This window comes from Canis lupus, chromosome 28 (genome assembly GCF_003254725.2).
Source record: "Canis lupus dingo isolate Sandy chromosome 28, ASM325472v2, whole genome shotgun sequence".
NCBI lineage: Eukaryota > Metazoa > Chordata > Mammalia > Carnivora > Canidae > Canis > Canis lupus.
The window spans coordinates 22,094,795-22,110,416 of NC_064270.1; the positions used below are offsets into that span (position 1 = coordinate 22,094,795).

The following is a 15,622-nucleotide window of genomic DNA, read 5'->3' on the forward strand; positions in this document are numbered from 1 at the left end:
TGGCTTAGCGGTTGAGTGTCTGCCTTTTGCCCAGGGTGTGATCCTGGAGTCCTGGGATTGAGTCCCACATGGGGCTCCCTGAATGGAGCCTGCTTCTCTCTGTGCCTGTGTCTCTGCCTGTGTGTGTGTGTGTGTGTGTGTGTGTGTGTGTGATAAATAAATAAAATCTTCGAAAAAAAAAACCAAAAACACAAACAGGTGTGTGTGCTTGGGTGGCTCAGTCACTTGTGTCCAACTGTTGATTTCAGCTCAGATTTAGCCCCACGTCAGGCTCCATGCTCAGCAGAGTCTGTTTGAGATTCTCTCTCTCCCTCGGCCTCTTAACCTCTTTCTCAAAATAAATAAAATCTTACAAATAAACACATAAACAAAACTAAATTTAGATTATAGAATTAGGGAGCACCTGGGTGGCTTAGTTAAGCCTCTGCCTTCATCTCAGGTCATGATCCCAGGGTCCTGGGATTGAGCTCTGCATTGGGCTTCCTGCTCTTGTGAGAAGCCTGCTTCTCCCTCTCCTGTCTACTGCTCTCCCTGCTTGGGTTCTCTCTGTGTCAAATAATAAAGTATTAAAAAGATGATAGAGGGCAGCCCTGGTGGCGCAGCGGTTTAGCGCCGCCTGCAGCCCGGGGCGTGATCCTGGAGACCCTGGATCGAATCCCACGTCCGGCTCCCGGTGCATGGAGCCTGCTTCTCCCTCTGCCTGTGTCTCTGCGCCTCTCTCTTTCTGTCTCTATGAATGAATGAATGAATGAATGAATGAATGAATGAATGAATGAATGAATAAATAAATAAATAAATAAATCTCTTTAAAAAAAATAAATAAAAAGATGATAGATTAGAAGTACAAGGAAATGGTTGTCACAAAAGTTATAATATTGGTCACCTCCAACAGCTAACTGCTATATGATTAGGAAAGGGACACACACGACTCTCAGTGTAAGCAGTGTTATTTCATATTCTCCATGGCAGTTACATTGGTGTTCTCTTTATAATTGATTTAAGCTTAACATATTTGTGGCATTGTTTTGTATGTGGGTTGAATTTCCTAATTTGAAAATTAGAAAAATTCCTAACAGTTTAGAAGAATGTAAAAAGGGAAAATTTTATAGGAAAAATATTTTCTTTCTTTCTTTTTTTTTAAGATTTTATTCATTCATGAGAGATACAGAGAGAGAGGCAGAGACACAGGCAGAGGGAAAGCAGGCTACATGTTGGGAGCCTGACGCAGGACTTCATCCTGGGTCTCCAGGATCACACCCTGAGCTGAAGGCGGTGCTAAACTGCTGAGCCACCGGGCTGCCCTAGGAAAAATATTTTCTTGAATATCTAAGACATGCATACAATAAAATGAAAACATTTGAGGAAATACTATTAGTTAATGTTTATTTAGCCTTTTTTTTTTTTTTTTTTAAGAGAAAAAGCATGCATGTGAAAGCCAGTAAGGGGTGGGAGGGGTGGGAAGAACCAATCTACAAACCTTAAGTAGGCTCCATGCCCAGCATGCGGTCTTACACAGAGCTTGATCTCCTAACCTTGAGGTCATGACCGGAGCCAAAACCAATAGTCAGATGCTTAACCAACTGAACCATATAGGTACCCCTGTGTAGCCCTTCTGTGTGACAGATGCTATCCTATGTGTTTCGCATATTATTGGTTTATTTAATCTTAACAGCTTTCTCAGGAAGGTACTGTTACAGTTTTGTGGATGAAGTAACTATTAAATGGAGAAGTTAAGCAATTTGTCCAGAGTATGCGTGTGTGTGTGTGTGTGTGTGTGTGTGTTTATATATATATAAAAGATTTTAGTTATTTACTCATGAGAGACGCACACAGAGAGAGAGAGAGGCAGAGACATAGGAAGAGGGAGGAGAAGCAGGCTCCATGCAGAGAGCCTGATGCGGGACTCAATCCCGGGGCTCCAGGATCACGCCCTGAGCCAAAGAAAGGCAGACAGACGCTCAACTGCTGAGCCACCTGGGCATCCCCCCGAGCATACATCTGATGAGTGTTCAAACTTGGATTCGAGCCTGAGCTGTCTGACTCCAGAGCCACTAAACTCTGTCACTTTGCTCTGCTCTTGGAAACCTAGATGATTACATGAACACAAGTTCCAAGATAATTCAGTAGAGTGATTTTTCTGGCTTCTTAAGAATAAAAAGATAGTAGTTTTGAAATATGAAGGCATTTGTGTTTATTTGTCTTTATTTTCATAAAGATGTAATTCATAATTCTTCTAACATGTTTTCATTCACTGTTGTCATCTCTTTGTTGACAAAATATTCATTTTTAGGATGCAATTCCTATGATAAGTAAATTGAGGTACAATCCCAGATTTGACAAGGCTTTCAAACATGTGTTTGGGAAAACACTTATTTGTCGTAGCATGGAAGTTTCAACCCAGCTAGCCCGTGCTTTCACTATGGACTGCATTACCCTGGAAGGTTTGTAATAGTAATTCTTAGCTTTGAACAAATTCTGTTTTGGGTTTAAGAGTATTTCAAAATTCATGTCCAGTTATTTGTCATTTTTAAGCAGTTGGCTTGTTTGAGTACATACGGCATCCACACTTTGTATTTAGTTGATGTCTCTTAAGTATAATCATCTGGTCTATATAGTAGGGGTTCTTAGCCTTTTTTGCACTGTGGACTCCTTTGGCTCTTTGGTAAAGCCTATGAACCCTTTCTCAAAATGTTTTTAAGTGCATAAGATAAAATACTTTGGATCACAAAAGAAACCAATTATATTGACATTGTAATCACAGTATTTTTCAAATATGACAGTAATTCTTTAAGATATTCAGAAACAAGATTTAGCAGTGGGTCTAATATAATTTTGAAGTACTGATACATGTAAACAATATTTTGAGATTTGGAGCAAGTATAATCTGATAGAAAATAGCTGTTATTTTTCATGGTAACAGTTACAAGTACTGACAATACCACTGGGTTCTTACTTGTTATAACAGAAGGAATTTTGCGAAGTTTCATTTTGAAGTTAGTATAAAAACAAAGATGTGAATTTTTTTCCTACCTAAGTCATGGATCTCCTGAATTTTATCCATGGAGTCTAGGTTAAGAACCTTTGGTAATATAAGTTCATCTGCCCTCATTTTTTTCATTTTCTTTATATTTGATTTGCTGATGAAAGAAGGTAATACCCAGCCTAGGTTTATCTCTATAGATAATTTTTTTGTTGTTGAACTACCTTTCAATGAGTTATAAAAATTGTGATACATTATTTCTAAAAGTTGAGCATGTATATCTCATAAAAGAGTAAGGACACTCCTTAACCATAGGTATCAATGTAAACACCTATGAAATTTAACATAACTGAATAATGTCATCTAAAAAGTATCTACATTGTACCAAAATATTTTCTATTCAGGATCCAATCAAGGATGCACATGCAGTGTCCTCTCCGGATTCTTTCAATATAAGACAGCTCCTGTTCCTTCCCACCCTTAGGAAGTTTACTTTTTCATAGAATGTCTCATTTTCTGGATTTGTCTTAACTACTTCCTCACCATTACATTAGATTATTTTAAACATTCTTGACATGAGTGCTGTGTACTTGACTGCATCACACAATGTGTCACACTGTCGGTGATGCTAATGATGGCACAGTGTAAAAGTGCCCTTTCTCTTTGTAATTAATAAGTGATATGGAACTATCCGTTAAGAAAACATAACTATCAGATTCTCCGACAACTTTTTTACTAATGGTTTGACTCAGTTAATACACTGGGGGTTTCCAGATGATATTTCTTAAATTCTATCAAGGCTTCTCTCTCTCTCTCTCTCTCTCTCTCTCTCTCTTTTTTTTTAAGAGAGAAAGAGAAAGGGCAGGTGCATTCACTGGGGTGGGGGGAGAGAATCTGAAGCTGACTTCATGCTCAGTGCAGAGCCTGATACGGGACTCAATCTTATCAACCCTGAGCTGAAATCAAGAGTCAGATGCTTAATCAATTGAGCCACCCAGGTGCCCCATAGATTCTGTATTTATTAGCTGTCACTCCTCTGTAAAAAGAGCCCCCTCCATTTTTTTTCTTTTTTTAAGTATCATTGTGAGTTAATCACTTTTTTTTCACTTTTTTTTAATTGATTGTGTTACAGCATTGCCATTATTATTATCTTTGATGTTCACATTTTCCCAAATATGGCTAGTGGAATTCCAAACTCCCAAGTCCTGTGTTTTCTTGACCTTTCTCCATTGGTCTTTAGCACTTTCTTTTTCTCTGGCAGATGTTCAGGCTCACCTAGAAGGGATATTTCCTAAATGCAAATTTTAACAGTTGGAAAGCAAAAGTTTTTCAGAGTAGCTTAAATCTTTTAAATTCTCGCTAGATAGGTAAAGCCTTCAGATTAGTTGTTTGATTGTAAGTCCATTTATCATTGAATAAAGAAATTGTTACCCAGAATTTCTATCTTCCTTGTGCTTTGTTTATAGGTGACCAAGTTAGTCATCGCGGTGCTCTAACCGGAGGTTATTATGACACAAGGAAGTCTAGACTTGAATTGCAAAAAGATGTTAGAAAAGCAGAAGAAGAACTAGGTGAGCTTGAAGCAAAGCTCAATGAAAACCTGCGCAGAAATATTGAAAATATCCTTTTGTCTTGTGCGACTGTGGAGAACTGTGTTTGGGTAGAAATATGTAATCTTTTGCATGTAAGGTATGTTTTCTTATATATACATTGGGGGGAAAATCAACCTTTGACTTTAATTTAAGCATGGGAGCTTATATATGTCAAAGCTTAACTTCTGAAGACAGGGAAAAAAAATTCTTGTAGTATTGATTCTTTCCTTAGCTGTTAAATAGCTAATAGCAGTGAGTCAGTCTGTTTCAGAGAGCAAAGAACCTGAGGTGCACTAAAATTTAATATTAGAGAGGGAACTGAGGAGGATTGGTCAGAATTGTAGAAAGAAAAAGAGGTTAGTGTTTTAAAGAAGGGTTGAGGAGGGCCTCTGTGATGCCACATACTGCATAGAAATTAAACATAGGGTTTTTTTTTTTTTTTTGAAAGGTTGAACAGTTTATTATTTTACATGTATAAAGAGTTGAACATAGAAATTAGGATGAGGCAGAGTCAGGAAGATGATTCCATCTCAGTTGGTGATGATGAGCTCATCTACTCCCCAGTCTTCATAGCTCCTGTCTAGCAGGTAGCGGCGAATGATAATGGGGATCTTTCAAGCCTTGAGCTCTTTCATGGCGATGAGCAAGGGATCTGTCTCCCCCTCCAGCTCCACCATCACGGGGGCACACATCCTTTCCTTGAGCTGTCTCTGGCACCTGAGATACTCTTAAAACCACCTGTCTTTTCTGCACATTCCTTTTTTTTTTTTTTTTTTTAATTCTTTTTTTTTTAAATTTTTATTTATTTATGATAGTCACAGAGAGAGAGAGAGAGGCAGAGACACAGGCAGAGGGAGAAGCAGGCTCCATACACCAGGAGCCCGACGTGGGATTCGATCCCGGGTCTCCAGGATCGCGCCCTGGGCCAAAGGCAGGCGCCAAACCGCTGCGCCACCCAGGGATCCCTTTTCTGCACATTCCTAATGAAAAATGTACATTAGATTTTTATTTTAAGGTCATTTGGTACAGATGTAGTATTAATGGAGGAAATTGCTGTCAAAATCAAGTCTTAATAGTACTCTCAATTCTTAAGAATAAAACTGGTGTTCCATGAAGAGTGGCTAGTTTAGCTCACAGCAGAAACGTTGTACTATGCATTTTCTTAAAATAACTACAGTACTTTGGTATAAGGCAAAAGTGCTTTAAGTGTACTTCACAATATGTCATACAATTTAAAAAATACAAGTACTTTAAGGGCACCTGGCTTGATCAGTCAGTAGAGCATCCAATTCTTGATCTCTAGGTCATGAGTTTAAGCTCCACATTGGGTGCATAGATTACTTAAAAATACATATATAGGTACTCAGGCATCAAGAACAATCATTTTTACCGCATCATTGAGATATTCTTAATTGAAACTGACAATTAAAAATTAGCTTCTGGGATCCCTGGGTGGCGCAGCGGTTTGGCGCCTGCCTTTGGCCTAGGGCGTGATCCTGGAGACCCAGGATCGATTCCCACGTCGGGCTCCCGGTGCATGGAGCCTGCTTCTCTCTGCCTGTGTCTCTGCCTCTCTTTCTCTCTCTGTGACTATCATAAATAAATAAAAATTAAAAAAATATGAAAAAAAAATTAGCTTCTGTGCCATCAGTGCAAACAACAGCACAGAGCAAAAGATAAATAAGCATGTTAGTTTTGAATTTGGAGGGATCCATAGAGCATATTTAGAACTGCCCAAATTTGGCAAGATGTTGGTGCAAAGAAAATGTGGGGAGACACCAAAAGAGAGGAGAATGGTGATGGCATACATCAACTACCTTCTTGTATTTGATAATCCAGCTAGGTGGTATTTTTCTCTGTTGGGCAAGGCCTCCTCTTCCTACGTATTTACCTTATATGGTACTTTAAGCATAATAGATTACATAGTAAATATTGCTTGAGTGAAAAGATACATAAAATATATACTTCAGGGCAGCCTAGGTGGCTTAGCGGTTTGGCTTAGCAGTTGAGCGCTGCCTTCAGCCCAGGGCATGATCCTGGAGACCTGGGATCGAGTCCCACATTGGGCTCCCTTCATGGAGCCTGCTTCTCCCTCTGCCTCTTTCTCTCTGTCTCTCTGTCTCTCTCTCTTTGTGTCTCTCATGAATAAATAAAATCTTTATAAATACACACACACACATACTTCATTTAGATCCTCTTAGGGTTTCCCAAGAATTTTGTTTTTATATAGCTTTAAGTAAAATATATGTTATTTTGAGAAAGAAATGGTAGGAGTAAAATGTCTTAGCTTATGATTGAACACATGTGGAGTAGTATTTAATTTAGCATTATTATGGTCCATAAATTTAATGAAATAACTTTTATTTGGAGGTAAAGAAAAGGAAGGAGATACACACTTTTTAAAACTAGAGACCGTTTTCCTTAGCCTTGTATATGGATTAATAACGAAATTGATCAGTTGATGAACCAAATGCAGCAGATAGAGACCCAGCAAAGGAAATTTAAAGCTTCTCGAGATAGCATATTATCAGAAATGAAGATGCTAAAGGAGAAGAGACAGCAGTCAGAAAAAACTTTTATGCCAAAGGTTCGTAAGTATGTCCCTTTTGTTATGGATTTAATTATTTAGAATTGGGATGGACCATATTTTATATGTTACCCTTTAGAGTTCATATGTTCCTTTTTTTGTAGACTCTTATTTTAATTGTCTAACAGTACCACCCTAACACATGCTAGCAGTCTTTTCTTTGTGTTCTTTTATTATGCAAGAGGATTTTTATATGATTTGGTCGTGGAATATGACTGGCCCCACATACCCTGATAGTATTGTATTGTAAATATTTTTCTTACTGCTACTTAGTTCTCTCTCTATTTTTTTATTTAGTTCTAATTATCAAATTAAACAGATACCTAATAGTTACTTGAGTTGATATGATTTAGTTCACTTTAATATCAAATATAGATCGTTCTCAATTTTTTAATATTACAAATAATACAGTGACTAATACCTTTTATTAATAAATGGATGATCTGTCACATAGCAACGTAGCTTACAAAGTTTGGAGGCAAGTTTGCATGCTATGGAGTCCACCAGAGAATCATTGAAAGCAGAACTGGGAACTGATTTGCTTTCACAACTTAGTCTGGAAGATCAGAAGAGAGTAGATGCACTAAATGATGAAATTCGTCAACTTCAGCAGGCAAGTACAATTGACAAAATTTTTATTGGTAATTAGCTTTTGTGAAAAGTTTTCTTGCTACTGAGGGAATGCAAAAGAAGGGAACTGTGAGAAAATAGAAGAATGAGACTCAGAATTCTAATACCCGTTAAGAGTAAATAAATTTTTCTCAACCATTCTGGGTATGTGAGGATTATACAAGAAGTCTTCATTTTTTCATCTTATTTAATGCACATTTATCATTCGTAAGATTGAGCTTGTTAGCTTTGCTGGATCTATTGATCTACCTTTACATAATTAATATTTTGATAAAACATTTTTGTTAAAGATTTTCTTTATTTGCTTATTAGAGCACGAGCGTGGGGAGGAGCAGAGGGAGAGGGACAGACAGACTCCGTGTTGAGCACAGAGCTCAACCTTGGGCTTGATCCCAGGACCCTGAGATCATGACACAAGCCGAAATCAAGAGTAGGATGCTTAACAGACTGAGCCACCCAGGCACCCCTTCATATAACTTTTGATTTTTGAATATAGAGATGCAAACACTAAGTCCAAGAAATGAAAAGTGGATTAAAAAATATATTTGGCATTGTGTCTTATAAAAAGAATCAAGTGCACAAACTTAGCATTCTGAATAGTTAAGACGGAAAATGAAGAAAATATAGGGCTTTTTGGAAGGATATAAAGTTCCCATTGCAGCTCATTTGAACACAAGTAGTAGAGAAGATGGATAGATTAACAGCATTCCTGTGTGTAGAATGTGCATGCCTATGTAGACAAATAATTTTCTTTTTTTCTAGGAAAACAGACAGTTGCTGAATGAAAGAATTAAATTAGAAGGTATTATTACTCGAGTGGAGACATACCTAAATGAAAATTTGAGGAAACGCTTGGACCAAGTAGAACAGGTATGTTCTTTTTTTGTGGATTTGTTGATGACCTTATAACCTTTTGAAAGAACTTACACATGAGTGGCTTTGATTGAGAGCCTGGGCTTTGGGGACAGAAAGCACCTTACTACCGTGGGTTGGAGTTCTAGCACTGTCATCTAGTGTATGATCCTGTGCGATTTATTTTATTTTATTTTATTTTATTTATTTATTTATTTATTTATTTATTTATTACAGAGGTACTTTTTAAAAAAAATTTTTTTTTTAAATTAATTATGATAGTCCCACAGAGAGAGAGAGAGAGGCAGAGACATAGGCAGAGGGAGAAGCAGACTCCATGCACCAGGAGCCCGACGTGGGACTTGATCCCGGGTCTCCCAAAATCGCGCCCTGGGCCAAAGGCAGGCACTAAACCGCTGCGCCACCCAGGGATCCCCTGTGCAAATAATTCAATATTCCCAAGCCTCAGTTTCCTCTTATGAAAAGGGAGCATAACAGTAATACCTGTTTCGTATAATTATCCTGGTGTATTCTAGGTACTCCGTAAGTTATTAAGTTGGTTATTAATGTTTTCTCAGTAGTAGTCCACACTACTACAATTTCTACTACTAGAAATTTTCTAGTTACTGTATCATTACTTTTTCCCCCCTCTAATGGATACTTTAAATATTTGTAATTATACAAAGTGTACTTTCTACTCTTTTGAATGCTTATCAAAATAACGGCTGTTGGGGAAACTAATCTATAGCAATAGGAAGCAGAATGATCGTTTTCTGGGGGCATGAGTAGAGGGAACTGATTACAGAGAGTCACAAGGGAACTTCTTGGTTTAATGAAAAAATCTGTATCTTCATTGTGGTAGTTACATGGGTATGTACATTGTCATAACTCACTGAGCTCTGCACTTAAAATTGGCTCATTTTATTGGGTATAAATTAAGCTTTGATTAAAAAACAATGTTCATAGCATTATTTATAGTAGAAACTAAAAACACAAATGTATATCAACAATTCAATGATTAGACAAATTTTTATATATTAATGCATAGAAAGGTAATAGCTATTGGAAACCATTGAAGTCTTAATGTTTTGAAGGTAGCAAAACTCAGATTTTGTGATTTAATGATCTTTATCTTGCAGGAACTTAATGAACTGCGAGAGACAGAAGGGGGTACTGTTCTCACTGCTACAACCTCAGAACTTGAAGCAATCAATAAAAGAGTAAAAGATACTATGGCACGATCAGAAGGTGAATTTTGATTTAGTAAAAAAAGAAAAAATTGGTATTTTCTTAAAAGTTAGCTTATTTGTTTGAAAAAATTGTTTACTACAAAATGAAACTCCCAAATAAGCAAAAGTATGCACTAATGATTTTGTGTGGTTTCTATTACATAAATAATTTATAGTGAATGGAGTTTAGTGTGTTGATTATAAATAGTAACCTTTGTTTTGTTGAAATATTTGTGACAAATTTAATTACTAATTTTGTTGCCAAAAGTGTGAAATCACTGAATTAAGTTTCTTTTTGTTTTTGTTTTTGTTTTGCTGAATTTAAGTTTCTTATCACCTAGTTGCTGTGAGAAGAAAATTATTCTTTTAATCTTTTATAAACATTCACTCATGAGAAATATATACCTGAGTGACTAATGTACACTCCTAATTTTGTCCTGAATTAAGTGTTTCATGGGTTTACACAGTAAAGTTTAAACAAACATTATCAAAACCAAAAACCTATTTATTTTTATAGATTTGACCATTAAAATCTGGTCAGATAGCACTCTAGCTTTAAAATGGGTATTAATGGTTTAATTTGATCCCCCCCCACCCATTTTAGATTTGGACAATTCCATTGATAAAACAGAAGCTGGAATTAAGGAGCTTCAGAAAAGTATGGAACGCTGGAAAAATATGGAAAAAGAACATATGGATGCTATAAATCATGATACTAAAGAACTAGAAAAGATGACAAATCGACAAGGCATGCTACTAAAGAAAAAAGAAGAGTGTATGAAAAAAATTCGAGAACTTGGATCACTTCCCCAGGAAGCATTTGAAAAGTACCAGACACTGAGCCTCAAACAGGTAGATCCTGTAGTTTTAAATTTGAAATGATGTTGCAGATTTTCTCTGCATGTGAATTTATTTATATATCTTTTTTCTCTTTGTAGTTGTTTCGAAAACTTGAACAGTGCAACACAGAATTGAAGAAGTACAGCCACGTTAACAAAAAAGCTTTAGATCAGTTTGTAAATTTCTCTGAGCAGAAAGAAAAGTTAATAAAAAGACAAGAAGAGTTGGATAGGGGGTACAAATCAATCATGGAACTGATGAATGTACTTGAACTTCGAAAATACGAAGCTATTCAGTTAACTTTCAAACAGGTATGTATCTATTTGTAGTTAATACACTGGACAAAAGCTTAGGCTATAATTCAGTTTATTACTCAGTTGGTAAGCGTTTATAAAGCTTTTTCCCTACTGATAGTTCGATCTAATACAAGTAAAAAAATCCAGCATATAGTAATTAGAATATGCTACACAGCTCTTAAAAGGATTCAATCTGTTACTCTTGTTAAAGTATTTATCTGTGATTACTGGGGTGCCTGGGCGGCTCAGTTGCTTAAGTGTCTGCAGCTCAGGTAATGGTCCTGGGATTGAGCTCTGTGTCAGGTTTCCTGCTAAGTGGGGAGTCTGCTTTTCCCTCTCCCTCTGCCCTTGCCCTGTGTCTCTCTCTTTCTCTCAAATGGATAAATAAAATCTTAAAAAAAAAAATCTGTGGTTGTTCTAAATATTTCTTTGCTTTAAAAAATATGTGCAGTGCCACCTAATTAAAATTTCTATTTGAAGTGACACCTAACTTACTCATTTGTTCATTCATTCATTTTAAGGTATCCAAGAACTTCAGTGAAGTATTCCAGAAGTTGGTACCTGGTGGCAAAGCTACTTTGGTGATGAAGAAAGGAGATGTGGAGGGCAGTCAGTCTCAGGATGAAGGAGAAGGAAGTGGTGAAAGTGAAAGAGGTTCTGGGTCACAAAGCAGTGTCCCATCAGTTGACCAGTTCACTGGAGTTGGAATTAGGGTAAAATACATTTTAATATCCAATTTTTTCCAGTATTACCGTATAATGAGATTTGTGGAATATTTTACAAATTAAATTATTGCATTGCATGTAATTTAATTTTAAGAGATGATGTTGATTCTACCCCTTTTGGGTATTAAGTCATTTAAATGTTTTCTTAGGTGTCATTTACAGGGAAACAAGGTGAAATGAGAGAAATGCAACAGCTTTCTGGTGGACAGAAGTCCTTGGTAGCTCTTGCTCTGATTTTTGCTATTCAGAAATGTGATCCAGCTCCTTTTTACTTATTTGATGAGATTGACCAGGCTCTGGATGCCCAGCACAGAAAAGCTGTGTCAGGTAGTTTGGGTTTGTACTTAACAATGAGAACTTGCTTAAAAAATGATAGCTTGCCTCTTTACTAGAGATTTCTTATTGCCTAAGATATTGGGGGGAGGGGGGCTAGAGAGGGTATATATTCTGTAAGTAAAATTTCTTCTAGTACGTTTTTCAAAATTTATTGTTGGACTACAAATCTTAGTTCTGTGAGTATAATTGATGTGTTTGTCAATTGAAAATCCTACTTCGGGGAATCCCAGGGTGGCTCAGCGGTTTAGCGTCTGCTTTCGGCCCAGGGCATGATCCTGGAGTCCCGGGATCGAGTCCCGCGTCGGGCTCCCTGCATGGAGCCTGCTTCTCCCTCTGCCTGTGTCTCAGCCTCTTTCTCTCTGTGTCTTTCATGAATAAATAAATAAAATCTTAAAAAGAAAAAAGAAAATCCTACTTCGGGGATCCCTGGGTGGCACAGCAGTTTAGCACCTGCCTTTGACCCAGGGTGTGATCCTGGAGTCCCGTGTTGGGCTCCAGCGATGGAGCCTGCTTCTCCCTCTGCCTGTCTCTCTGCACACACCCCCCCCCCCCCCCCATCATGAATAAATAAATAAAATCTTTAAAAAAAAAAAATCCTACTTCAGTTAAACTTTTACACAGGTCTGTCATTTTAAACCTTGTTTTTCTCACCTTGTTTGGATAGCCTTGGACCCTAAAATGTTGATTCTGTATTTAAAGAACCTATATTTGATCTTCAGTAAATTCAAAAGATCTTTGGGGACATGGGTAGCAAGGGAAGGTGATTCTAGTTTTTTATGTATGGGAAAACTTTGAGAATTTTAATCCTGTGTTATAAGTAGCTACTGCTTCATATTATGTAACTTTAAAACACTAGGTAAAAAATCTATCCCTAATGTGTAAGAGAGTAGGTAATTTTTAGAGATGTATGCATGAAAAATAAAATTACAGGCTGTTTTGAATTTTAGGTAAGAGTAAAGATAGATGCTTTTTAAATGTTCACATCTACTTAAAAAAGGTTTTATTAAATTACTATTTCTTTTTATAGATATGATTATGGAACTTGCTGTACATGCACAATTTATTACAACTACTTTTAGGCCTGAACTGCTTGAGTCAGCTGACAAATTCTATGGTGTAAAGTTTAGAAACAAGGTAAATTTTTTTTCACATTTGAGTTTGTATTTGTCAAATTCTTGTTTTATGTTACTTAAACCATTAAGGAAAACCTAGAAATTTGTTGCTTATGTTGATGAGTTTGTAGAGAAAAAACTTTCTTTCAAATGCCTGTGAAGTTTAGTAATTTTTTTGTGGCATTCACTGCATTGATTTTATTTTCATTGGTATTAAGAGACATTACCTTCTTGTCTTGCCTGTTCAGTGCACAGTCCTTAACAGCTACATACAGTCATTTATATTTGGCTGGGCCACACAGCTCTTCCTGATGTTTTCAGCCTTAAGATTCTTTGAAATAGCAACATCATAATAATTGAAAAAACATTTGAAATTTAGACGTCAGTACTTACCCGGATCTTCAGAGTTCTAAAATGAAGAATATTTTTTAAACTGAGGCTTTCAGCAAACACCATTAGAAAGGTCTTAGTGTTTTAGACTCCTTTGACTTGATAGGCAAAACTTACAGGTGAAAGGCCATATGTTTTAAATATTATTCTATACAGTGAGAACACTTGATTTTTTTTTTAGATTTAACACTGTTTTTACATTTTTTCTTCAGGTTAGTCATATTGACGTGATCACAGCAGAGATGGCTAAAGACTTTGTAGAAGATGATACCACTCATGGTTAATTGGAAAAAATTGTCCACTGATTTGGAAGATGTGTATAGTAATATGATTCTCATACCCAGGAATTGTACATTTAAACCTAAATATCCAGTCACTACTAAAAGTTTTCAGACTTAGAGCATACATAGTCCTTTTATATTTCTGTCATTGTATTTTATAAGATACTCTGTAATGTTACATTTCTACTTATAGTTTAAGAGTTTTATTTCACACAACTTTTTGTAAAGTGTCCAGCTCCTGTTTTAAATTTTTTGAAATGTGCTAAATATTCTTTCCTAATTATTTTATCAATTGCCTCGTTTTTTATAGCTTCAATTAAATAATTGTTTTATGACTAACTTATTTTATGTGGCTTTTTATTTATAGTTGTATGGTTAGAAACAATTTTTTCTTAAAGATCGGTCTGCTTTTTGTTTTGCCTAAGAAAAGATCTGCCTTCACCTAAAAGAAGAATTTTTTTTTTTAATGTTTATATTCTGTTGAAATACATCATCAGTTCCCAGTCCTGGCTGTATACTTAAATCCCCACGGGGGTAGCTTTAAACTACTGGAGTAACACTGCTGGCCTCTTTCCCTAGACTGAGTGAGTCAGTCTTTATAGAATAGGTCCTGGTTCCTACTAGTTCTAAAGTTCTGTCAGGGGATTATGACCCTTGGTGAGGATTAGAACCCTTGCTTTAACTCACTGTTGTTTTTTCAGAATAATTTTTAATTTAAGAGGGCAGTATAAAAAAAAAGAGGGCAGTATATTTATTAGAATTTGGGAAGATAGGTAAGAGTAGCTAAGAACACTAAGCCAAAAAACGGAATCATAAAATTTCCTTCTTTTTCTGATTAAGTAAAAGTTTGGAAAATTTTATTGAAACTTTTTTCCCTCCCTCAGATGAGGTCGGGGCCTTTTGTGACTGACTTGTCTCAGCATGTTTTTAAGGTTCATCCATATTGCAGCACGTACCCAAAATTCATTATTTCTGAGTGATATCCCATTGTAGGAATATATACCATTGTTTATCCATCCATTAATTAGACACTTGGCTTGTTCTCATTTTGGCTATTATAAATAATAACACTGCTATGAACATTCATGAACAAGTTTTTGTGTGGATATGTGTTTTCATTTTTCTTGGATTGGAATTAGTCATTCAGTAACTTTTTCACATTTTCAGGAACTGCCAGACTTTTAATTTTTTAAAAAAGTTCACTTAATTTCTACACCCAACATGGGGCTCTCAAACTCATGACTACAAGAACAAGAGTTTCTCAGACTCTTGCAACTGAGTCAGGCAGGCACCTCAGGAACTGCTAAAACTTTTCCATAGCAGTTGTACCATTTTATATCTCCACCAGTAATGTATGAGGTTTATGGATTTTCCATGTTGTCACCAACACTTGTTATGATAGCCAGCCATTGTGAATGTGGATTGGTATCTCAGGATCTTAGTTTGTATTTTCCTGTTAACTAATGTTAAGCATCTTTTCATGTACTTATTGGTCATCTGTATATCTTCTTTGGTGAGATGCTTATTCATATTTTTTGCACATTTTAGAATTACTTACTATAGAACATAAAGAGTTCTATTTATTTATTTTTAAAGATTTTATTTTATTTATTCATGAGAGGCAGAGAGAGAAGCAGGCTCCATGCAGGGAGCCCAACGTGGGACTCGATCCCAGGTCTCCAAGATCACACCCCAGGTGAAAGCGACGCTAAACTGCTGAGCTACCGGGACTGCCCTAAAGAGTTCTATTAAGAGTTCTTAATATTCTGGAT

The 15,622-nt window shown here is 36.4% G+C and overlaps 1 protein-coding gene across 2 annotated transcripts in view; it reads left to right on the plus strand.

The window, feature by feature from the left end:
* SMC3 (structural maintenance of chromosomes 3) overlaps positions 1–14,189 on the plus strand; it is a 39,099-nt gene extending 24,910 nt beyond the window's left edge. For both annotated transcript variants that reach the window (XM_025467174.3, XM_049103093.1), the window contains 12 exons: positions 2,291–2,441; positions 4,447–4,599; positions 7,008–7,159; positions 7,614–7,772; positions 8,552–8,659; positions 9,781–9,889; positions 10,475–10,722; positions 10,809–11,021; positions 11,528–11,719; positions 11,881–12,058; positions 13,095–13,201; positions 13,782–14,189. In XM_025467174.3, coding sequence (XP_025322959.1) covers positions 2,291–2,441; positions 4,447–4,599; positions 7,008–7,159; positions 7,614–7,772; positions 8,552–8,659; positions 9,781–9,889; positions 10,475–10,722; positions 10,809–11,021; positions 11,528–11,719; positions 11,881–12,058; positions 13,095–13,201; positions 13,782–13,853 — 1,842 coding nt within the window. In that variant the 3' untranslated portion in view covers positions 13,854–14,189. The remainder of the gene's footprint in view (positions 1–2,290; positions 2,442–4,446; positions 4,600–7,007; positions 7,160–7,613; positions 7,773–8,551; positions 8,660–9,780; positions 9,890–10,474; positions 10,723–10,808; positions 11,022–11,527; positions 11,720–11,880; positions 12,059–13,094; positions 13,202–13,781) is intronic.
* The last annotated feature ends 1,433 nt before the right edge of the window (positions 14,190–15,622 follow it).